At 41.1% G+C, this 10978-nt stretch overlaps 1 protein-coding gene across 2 annotated transcripts in view; it reads right to left on the minus strand.

Moving 5' to 3' along the window:
* Positions 1-9085, minus strand: part of TNPO3 (transportin 3) — a 78620-nt gene extending 69535 nt beyond the window's left edge. Inside the window, exon 1 of one of the 2 annotated variants that reach the window (XM_023250549.2) lies at positions 8601-9085. In XM_023250549.2, coding sequence (XP_023106317.1) covers positions 8601-8720 — 120 coding nt within the window. In that variant the 5' untranslated portion in view covers positions 8721-9085. The remainder of the gene's footprint in view (positions 1-8600) is intronic. The other variant, XM_023250550.2, reaches the window with a different exon arrangement.
* Between the last annotated feature and the right edge of the window lie 1893 nt (positions 9086-10978).

Consider the following 10978-nt stretch of genomic DNA (forward strand, 5'->3'; position numbering starts at 1 on the left):
CCTCAAAAACAAACAAACAAAAAAACAAACAAACCCACTTGCAATAGCCAAAAGGTGGAAGCAACCCAGTTTTCATGGATAGATAAGTGGATAAACAAAATGTGGTACATAGGTTATTATACAGTCTTAAAAGAGGATGATACATTATTATGCAAACTTAAAAGAGGATGAAATTCTGACACATGATACACCACGGATGAACTCTGAGGAGACTATGCTAAGTGAGTAAGTCAGTCACAAAAGTTCAAATACTGTATGATTCCATTCATATGAAGTACCTAGAGTAGTGAAATTCAGAGACAGAAAGCAGGTTGCTAGAAGCTAGGGGTGGAGGGAGGGGAAAATTGGCAGTTAACTTTAATAACCAGAGTTTCAGTTTTACAAGAGGAAAAAGTCTAGAGATGGATGTTGGTGATGGATGCACAACATTAATATACTTAAACCCACTGAACTGTACACTTTAAAATGGTTAAACGGTTGGGGCACCTGGGTGGGTCAGTCGGTTGGGCGTCCGACTTCGGTTTAGGTCATGATCTCACAGCTTGTGAGTTCAAGCCGCACATCGGGCTCTGGGCTGACGGCTCAGAGCCTGGAGCCTGCTTTGGCTCCCTCTCTCTCTCTCTCTCTGCTCCTCCCCCATTCATGCCCTGTCTCTCTCAAAAATAAATAAATGTCAAAAAAAATTTTTTTTAATAAATAAATAAAATGGTTAAACAGTGGATCTTATGTTACGTATATTTCACTGCAATTTGAAAAAAGGAATGAAACTCTGACACAACCTACAACCAGAACAAACATTAAAGATATTATGTGAAGTGAAATAAACAAAACACAAAGTACAACAGTGTAAGATTCTACTTATATAAGGTACCTGAAATACTCGAATTCATGGAGACAAAAAGAATGGTGTTGCCAGGGGCTGGAGTTAAGAGGGAATGGAGAATTACAGTTTATAGATAGAGTTTTAGTCTAGGAAGATGAAAAGTTCTAGAGATGGGTGGTGGTAACAGCTGCACAACAGGAAAGCACTTAATGCCACCAAACTTTATACTTAAAAATGGTTATTTATGCTATGAATATTTTACAATAAAAAAAATCTATACCATTTATTTTCCATTTCCCTTATAAACATCAGTGCAAACAACGTGAAAAAAAAATGCTGAAGGAATATCTGGAAAGCTTTGGAAGAAACCTGTGTTATAATTAGAATATACAGCACTGCCCTGATAATTTTACATCCTGAATCACACCACCAACTCTAGTGCAAGGCACTAGGGAAGACAAAAATTAAACTAATCCAAACATGGACGAATGCCACCAGATAACAGACTACCATGCCAACATAAATACCATCACAAATGCTCATTCACAGGCTCCAGTACACCAAAGACATGAAATGTCTATATCTGCAAGGTCCAAGACTTGGAATGTGGCAAATAAGGAACTGATTTAACTTTTATTTAATTTTAAGTGGCCATAATAGCCATCTGGCTAATGGCTACCATATTAGATGACACAGCCAGATTGGTCAACTCTGGAATAAAGGTCTCTAGTTTTTATCATTTATGTTTTTCTAGTTTCCAGCAAGGCAAGGCAGAGAGTAGTCCTATGTTCATTGAATTAACTGATCCATAGAATTTGTAGATGAACATTTTCTCTTTTCTAGAAGGTTTTTCTTTCAAAAGCATGTTACAAGAGTCACTTAATTGGAGGATGAGAACAAAAGCATTAAAAAAAACCCCAGATTTTTCGATGTCAGCTCAATAACTGCAACTGCTAAAAGGGAAACCAAAACACTGGTTTTTTGAACTAGGCTAAACAATCAACAAATTCCAAAAACGAAAACTAAGAAATTTGAAACTGAAATTCCATGAACCCTGACTTTCCTGATATGATATGTAGAAGAAAATTCCCAAGGATATGTGATAAACCAAACATGACAATGTCAACATAGTCCATGAGAGCATGATTTGACTTATGCTTTTTATGATTTTGTCATTCCTTTTCAGTTTCCAGACTAAAATTTTTGAGGTAACCTCTGACCCACAGATTGTATTTGTAAAAGTAGTCTACAATCTAAATTACAAACTTAAAACAAATGCACAGCATCATTCATTAGCCATATAAAGAGATGGTCTTTCCTTCCATTGCTTTCTACACTGTCTACTGATTTGGGTTACCAGAAGTAAACAAAGTGTTCAGAACAGTTCACTGATAAGATAGGCTTCCTTTAAAATCTGTCTCAAAATAACCTTTTTAAAAATACACTGGAGGGGCACCTGGGTGGCTCAGTTGGTTGAGCGTCCCACTCTTGATTTTGGCTCAGGTCATGACCTCTCAGTTCATGAGATCGAGCCCCACAACAGGCTCTGCACTGACAGCCTGGAGCCTGCTCTGGATTCTCTCTCTGCCACTCCCATCCCACCACACTCTCTCTCCAAATAAATATTTAAGAAATAAATAAATAACAATTAATAAGTGAGGGTGATACAAATTTATCTCACAAAGGTAAATTTGTTTTTTAAATAAAGGATGAAAAGACTGAAAGCAGAGCATCACAGGACACTGAATAATAATATTTATTTTCAATTACCCATAGGTATGGTAGAGAGGCAGCAAAAATAAATGAAATTCATAAAGACAAATTTCAGCTATCCAACTATCCCTTTGGAGATGCCTACAAGCAGCTATTCATTCAACACACATTTTTAAGAATCTGTCTGTCAGTCATCTTGATCACTGGTTACTTAATAACCATTAAATTACTCCCTCAACTGGGGCGCCTGAGTGGCTCAGTCGGTTAAGCTTCCGACTTCGGCTCAGGTCATGACCTCACACTCCATGAGTTCGAGCCCCACATCTGGCTCTGTGCTGACAGCTCAGAGCCTGGAGCCTGCTTCGGATTCTGTGTTTCCTTCTCTCTCTGCCCCTCCCCTGCTCACACTCTCTCTCTGTCTCTCAAAAATGAGTAAACATTTGGGGCACCTGGATGGCTCAGTCGGTTAAGCACCTGACCTCAGCTCAGATCTCACGGTTCTTAAGTTCGAGCCCCATGTCAGGCTCTGTGCTGACAGCTCAGAGCCTGGAGCCTGCTTCATTCAGATTCTGTGTCTCCCTCTCAGTCTGACCCTCCCCAACTAATGCTCTTTCTCTCTCTCAAATAAATAAATAAAATAAAATAAACATTTAAAAAAATTTTTTTAATGAATAAATGTTAAAAAAAAGTTATTTCCTCAACTGTATCATATAAACAATTCTACAGTCTAGCAGGGAGAAGAAAACAGATTTCCAAAAGGTAAAGAAAATTATACAGATTATAAATGTAATTAGATAAAGTGCTCTAGGTGCTCAGTGGAGGCAGAAATGATTTCCAGTTGAAGAGAATCAACTAAGACTTCAAGGAAAATCGGGCACCTGGGTGGCTCAGTCAGGTAAGTGTCTGTTGATTTTGGTTGAGGTCATGATCTCAGGGTCATGAGATCAAGCTCCGTGTTGGGCTCCACACTGAGCAAAGAGCCTTGCTCAAAATTCTCTCTTCCCCTGGCCCTCCCCTATGCATGCAGGTGCATGTTCTCTGTCCCTCAAAAAAATAAAAGGTGGGGAGACACCTGGGTGACTCAGTCGATTAAGTGTCCAATGCTTGGTTTCGGCTCAGGTCCTGATCTCATGATTCCTGAGTTCAAGCCCCCACATCGGGCTCTGCGTGGACAGTGTGCCTCCCCACACGCTCCACCCTCTCTCAAAATAAACTTAAAAAAAAAACAAAAACAAAAACTTAAAAAAAAAAAGACTTCAAGGAGAAAGAATTTAGGCTGGGGTTTGAAAAGATAGGTTAGTTTCTTCATTTGAAGACAAGATTGCGAGGGTGCCAGGCTGGCTCGGTTGGTAGAGCATGCGACTCTTGATTTTGGAGTTGTAAATTCAAGCCCCATCATGGGTGTGGACATTACTTAAAAAAATAAATAAATAAAATCTTAAAAAAATAAGTAAAATAAAATAAGACAAGATTGGGAAAGAGTAACAGCATAGACATAGTAAAAGAATCAAAGAAATCACAAAATTGGACAAAGGTAGCATTCTCTACCACCACCCCCTCAAAACCATTTGCTTACTATTGGAAATATTACAGCTGTATGAATGCTGATGGGAAGGGCCCAGTAAAGAGGGAGTCTGAACGAAGATGCAAGTGAGAGGGTAACCAAAAGATCAAGGTTCCTAAGAATTCAGAAAATGAGATGCAGAGCACCTAGAGCTGACAGGAAAAGGGAGAAGCAGTTGATTACAACTATGCTAAAGTTTTACCAAAAATGAGAAGTGAAGAATTGCTATTATAGTATATTTAAGAAAATGACTAGAATGATAGACCCTGTAATCCAAATTAGATAGAAGTAAAGACAAGACCTAATAAAGAAAAAGTAGGAGCCAGTCAACTGAATAAGGTTTTGATGAAATTCAAGAACTAATGCAGGGATTTGTTTAACATTATTAAGTTGACTGAACACATCTGTTTGCCCATAGGTCCCTTCCAAAAATCCATTAAAATCAGTGTAAACAGATTATTTTAAAGAGGGTGGGGGTAATGCTACAGGGACAAAAATGGATTTGTCCATTGATTGTTAATCAATCATTTGATTGATAAACAAAACAAAACTAGAAAGCTAATGGAGGAGTTAATTGTCTTAGCAGGTCTGAAAAAGTTGAAACTTTTTCAGAGGAAGGACAGGATGAAAATGGGGAAGCCAAGGGGCAAAATGATTCATGTTGCAAAATCCTAATCAGGCTCAGGAATTACAAGTACCAGGCACATCTGAAGGCAGATGCACAGGTGGAACAAAAAACAAAGTGGGTTCAAAATCTGCATAAGCAGTTAGACCAAGATTTTCTCCCTAACACAGTGGCAAGGCTACTATCCTCCCACCATCACAGAAGACTCAAGAGTTACTTTGCAAAGACTGACGCAGAGGGACTCTGGACTCTTAGTAGACTCACCTAAGGACAGGAATATCATACTGAAAACCAGTTAAATTAAAGTCAACATACTTAGTGGTAAGATCCATCCCTGGCTCATTCTCCCACCTGCCACCAGCAGCCTCATTTATATCCAGAGGCTTGATCTCAGGATAAAAGTGGTCCAAGAAAAAAGACCAATAGAAATACAACAAGAAAGAAGGAGTGAAGGTTCTCAATTACCCATCAAATGAGGGAGTATTCCAAGAAAAGATCGTGGGATCCAGGATTCAGTGCATCCATCCAACACAAGAAAGAGAAGGGAATTCCCTAGGAGTGTTAAAGAGATCCCAAGACAATAATTATGCAACAGACTTGGAGAACAACAAGGCCAGATTGGAGGAGAGAGATAGCTCTCAGAAGAGGTTTCCTTCCACTAAAAAAGGAAACAGATTACCAATTTGAACATACTAAGAGGATATTTACATACTAACATAGAATTTGGGACGAATTATTGCAGATACACAGAAAATGAAGCAAATGTGAAAGAAAGAAAGAAAAGGTAAGGACTATCACCAGGAGGAAAAAAAAAAAGTTGCACAAAAAGAGAAACATTACCACAGTACATATGCTACGTGGTGCACAATGTGTATTTATTTAACCAAAACTATGTTAGATACAATGGAAGAGAAAGTAGAGGGAGCCCAAATCCTCATCTTTCATAGAGGAAAGTCTACACATAACTTCTCTTTTACATCCTAGGCCTTTTTCTTGTAAAGTTTCCATTTTATAACTTTTCAAAGTTTTAAAAATTTTTAAATTTTAAGTTTTAAAAATATAGATTTCAAAAAATAAAATTATATGAGATTAATTAAATCCTTAAGCCAACAAACTGGAAGAGTGGGTTGTGATCAGAGCAAATGTCTGAGTTAGTGATGTGGGGGGACTGGTGACTTTTTTTTTCTTTTACATGTTAAGTTCTACATACGACATAGGTCTTGAACTCACCATCCCAAGATCAAGAGCCACATGCTCTACCAACGGAATCAGCCAGGGACTCAGGGTGGTAACTTTTCAATAATGACAAGATCCAGGGTTTGACTGTGTGACCATGTGGCTGAGTTAGTGACTTGAGAGGTTGGTGACTTCTTAGTAATGACAAGATCCAAGATGTGACAATATGACCACATGGTTGAGAAAAAGAGGTAAAGGAATTAAGGAGCTAAAATGTTAGCTGTGTTGTGAATCCAGATGCCTAAAAATGATACTGTGGGACTGTGCTAGACGTTTTCCAGTTCTATTCTTCTACCCTCGCCTACCATGCTTTTTGCCTCGGTATGCTGATCTCTATGGACTGTATCAACAGGTTCTTGCGTCCCCTAACTTCTGGTTGGGTTTGCCCAAAGAAGAATCCCAGGAGGTTAGGAGAATAAGGTCAAGACATTTATTCCTCCAGCCCCCTCCCTGAAAAAATCACCTCATGATGGTTGTGTCCCTTCAACTGCCATTCCTCTCAAGGCAGCCAACTCCATAGTTTCCTTAATAGTTCAAGTAACCACTCTTCTACTCTTTCTGGCCTAGAGATGTTAACAATTTGGCAACAGGTTACTACACTATTGCCACATTATACCAACATCTTTGGAAACAATACTTTTTATAAAATAAACCCTTTTTTGAATTACTCCATTTCAAGCTTGCCATCTTTTCCAGTTGGGGCCCTTACTGCAAATAGCAATAATGATGATAATGTAAAGTTGTAACAGAGCATAGCGGAAAGTAAGAATAGTGACTACCATTTAAATAATATTTACTAACTTAAAAAAATTTTTTTTTAATATTTATTTATTTTTAGGAGACAGAGTGCAAGCAGGGGAGGGACAGAGACAGAGGGAGACACATAATCTAAAGCAGGCTCCAGGCTCCAAGCTGTCAACACAGAGCCCGATGCGGGATCATAACCTGGGCAGAGGTCAGGATGCTTAACAGACTGAGCCACCCAGACGTCCCTAATTACTAACATACTTTAAGCTCTGGGTTCCAAGAGTTTTTCTAAGCTCTTTGTAGATATTAACTCAATCACCACAAATCTATGTGGCAGAGATTTTTGTCTGGATCATTTCCATATACCATCCCCTAGCACAATTTCTAATATAGGGTAAGCACTCATTATTTAAAATACACACAACAGGGGCGCCTGGGTGGCTCAGTCGGTTGAGCGTCCGACTTCAGCCCGGGTCACGATCTCGCAGTCCGTGAGTTCGAGCCCCACGTCGGGCTCTGGGCTGATGGCTCGGAGCCTGGAGCCTGCTTCCGATTCTGTGTCTCCCTCTCTCTCTGCCCCTCCCCCGTTCATGCTCTGTCTCTCTCTGTCTCAAAAATAAATAAACGTAAAAAAAAAAATTTTTTAAAAAAATAAAATACACACAACAATAAGCAGGTTTAGTAGGGAAGAGATGACTTTTGGTATGGCGTATGAGACTTGTGACTCCCAAAAAACTAAACACTAAATAAGACCATATATGAGTGATTTTCTTGTGTAGCCTACAGTGAGTCTAATTCCTTTATCTTCCCATGAGGTTATCCAGAACTTGAGGTCCCAAATTTTTTAGTGTAACATTTAAAGCCAAAGTTGAGAAATTTTAAATATTATGCACCTGAAACCCAGAGGCTCATTTAAGAGGGCAGAGCACCTCTAAGTACCAGTTACAAGTTTTTTAAACAAAGGGAAGAATTTTAAAAATATGCTTGGGAATATAAAATGCAAAAATAAGAAAGGTAGAGTCAGCAAAATCATTAAGTATACACACACTCTCTCTCTGACACAACACACACACAGAAATAAAGCATAAAGCACAGAAAATGTGAATATAAAAATTAGAGAAAGGATAAGACATGTGAATCAAAGAATGCAAAAATACAGTAAGTATAATAGGTTGAAATTAAACCCCTCACTGCATGTTCACACAATCATATGGAATAATCAAGGCAGCTGTGATAAAGAATCTAAAGTCAGAGAAAAAACAAGATTAGAGACCAAATATGCAGCAAAATGTGAACTGTAAAGATCTTCTGAAACCAGAATTGATATTTTTTCCCTTCACATCACATTGCACTCGAAAACACGGCGGAAATTCACGTGAATAAGAATCTAGAAACCTGAGAATTTCGAGAATAATAGACTCAAACTAGAGTGAAAAATCAGCAAGGAACAGTGAGGTGAAAGCTACGAAGGAACTGCCAGGTGCAACACTGGTACACCGAGAAGAGACGGATAAAAAAAAAGCATCCCTAAGTGGAAGATGGAGAAAGACTGGTATTGGATTCAGTTGAAAGACTAAACGGAAAAGCAGAACTGAAGAAGTATGTAGCGAGCTTAAAACTTAAACAGGACCAAATCGATGCCAAGAGCGAGTACAGGACCTACAAATCAGATTCTACGGGGTGGGGTAAGGGCCAGTCCGCGACCGACCAGCTGCGACTAGTTTCCGAAAAGCGGCGTAAATGTAGCTTCGCAGCCCCACCCCGCGGCAGAGCAGCTCCTCCCTAAGGAGCATCACACGAGGCCAACCGCCCGGCTCAGGCTCCAGTTCGAGCCTAGGTCCCACCCCGCCCTTGCCCCGCGGCGCAGAACGGCCTCTCTCTGGGCCCCTCACCGAACGCTGCAGCTCCCCAAGCCAAAACGAGGCGCGCTCCTTTCCGCTAGGATCTGGGTCGTGGTAAAGCGCCTGCACTGCCTGGTACACGAGCTGCAAAGTCGGCTTTGCCCCTTCCATGGTGGTGGCAGTGGTAGCGGCAGCGACGGCTCTGGCGGTTCTCCCGAGGGTTCTCCGGTTGCTCCGCCTTCAGGCTTCCTCACTGTGTCGGCCACGGCCGCTCCCTGACTGGCGCCATCTCCTCTTTGGCCGTTACCAGGGCAGAGGGGTTCCCGTGGAAGTTGCCCCCTCGGAAACAGAGGTTAGATTGTATTCGGGTTCCTGGCCTTTTTTCTTATCCTCCCCCTAGACGCCAGACTTCTAATTTCAGCCGCCGTGCTCGCCTCTTTACCCACCGACTTGTCCTCAAAAGTCTGTCCGGGCGCGACACAAACCACGCAGCGTACCTAAGCCGCGTTAACCCGGACCGGAAGCCGCAGCACCGATACCTTTGGTACACTTCCGCCTGGTGCAGCACAAACGGCCTCCTTCCCGGCACGCCTCCTCCTGTCTCCCCGCCCCCTCCCGGAAGTGGCCCTGCCAGGCCAGGAGCCGGGAAGCGGCAGTCGGTAGTGGGTGTCTCGATTACTCGCGTACGACTGGAGCAATAGGACCGATGTGTGTTCCATACGTGAGCCGCGCATCCCTGCTTGGCAGCGGATCCGAGGTCTTTCCAACCTCTTTCGGATTTCTCTATACTCGTGGACAAGGCGCCTCAATTCAACTATCCCAGCAATGTCCACCGGACTGGAAGTGCAAAGATGACCAAAGACGGGGTTTCTGTACTGATTCTAGTGGATGAAACAGACACGTAATCAAATAATTTACAAAACTGAAATATGTGCCACATTGAGATGAATCCAAAATGCCTTCAATCCCTGTTCAGCCCCCCTTTCCACTAAGTTCTCACCAAAAAGGATATTTCATTCAATTGCCAGGACGCTGAACCCCAGAGTATTTATTTGCATACATCTTTAGGGTCATTTCCATATAGAATTGAATTTTTGTGTATGCCTCGCTTTCCGAATCAAAAATCAGCGGTGTAACAATATTCAATTCACAAAAGAAAATAGGATTCTTGGAATCTGTTCTCTGAAGAAATTTTGGACATAAGGTAGCATGTGAAAGGATTTCCCAACATTGCTGCTAGTCCTTTGCAATAATAAATGCCACTATCTGATGAATGCTTACAGTGTGTTAAGCACTGTAGTTAAAATATCTGATTTGATGCTTTTAACAACTATACCAACTAAATCACCATTTTGTAGGCTAGGTAGGTAATGTACTTTGCCCAAGGTTAACACAGTTCTTAAATGAAAGTCAGGATTTGAATCCAAATCAGTTTCACTACCTCAAAGCCTGTGAAATAATACAATTCCTAGTATCTTGTGAATTAATTTCTGAATTGTTATTGTCAACAGATTAGAAGAGAAAACATCATAATGAAAACTGTGTTAATGCACAGAATTGATATAATTTCACACAAAAGAAAAGAAACGATATTAAGGATACCTAACTCACCTATTCATTAAGAAAAATTTAAGGGGCGCCTGGGTGGCGCAGTCGGTTAAGTGTCCGACTTCAGCCAGGTCACGATCTCGCGGTCCGTGAGTTCGAGCCCCGCGTCGGGCTCTGGGCTGATGGCTCAGAGCCTGGAGCCTGTTTCTGATTCTGTGTCTCCCTCTCTCTCTGCCCCTCCCCCGTTCATGCTCTGTCTCTCTCTGTCCCAAAAATAAATAAACGTTGAAAAAAAATTTAAAAAAAAAAAAAAAAAAAGAAAAAATTTAAGGACATCTGGATGGCCCTGTGGATTGAGTGCCCCACTCTTGATTTTGGCTCAGATTATGATCCCAACCCTGTGTCCGTTTCCACACTGAGCATGGAGCCTACTTGAGATCCTCTTCCTCTCCCTTTGCACCTCTCCCCTGCTCATGCTCTCTCTAAAAAAATTTTTAAAAAGAAAAAGAAAAAATTGAATAAGGCCATTTTGGTGTCTGCCCTCATGGAGTTTACAGTCTAATTGCAAAGAAAGACAAGCAATTCAATACAGTTTAAAAGTTCTGGGGGCACCTGGGTGGCTCAGTCGGTTAAGCACCAGACTTCAGCTCAGGTCATGATCTCACAGTTCGTGGGTTTGAGCCACGCGTTGGGCTCTGTGCTGACAGCTCGGAGCCTGGAGCCTGCTTCGGATTCTGTGTCTCCCTCTCTCTCTGCCCCTCCCCCGTTCATGCTCTGTCTCTCTCTGTCCCAAAAATAAATAAACGTTGAAAAAAAAAATTAAAAAAAAAAAAAAAAGAAAGTGAAATGACAATCCACAAAATGAAAGAAAAGGGGTATAC

The sequence above is a fragment of the Felis catus genome, chromosome A2 (assembly GCF_018350175.1).
Source record: "Felis catus isolate Fca126 chromosome A2, F.catus_Fca126_mat1.0, whole genome shotgun sequence".
Lineage (NCBI taxonomy): Eukaryota > Metazoa > Chordata > Mammalia > Carnivora > Felidae > Felis > Felis catus.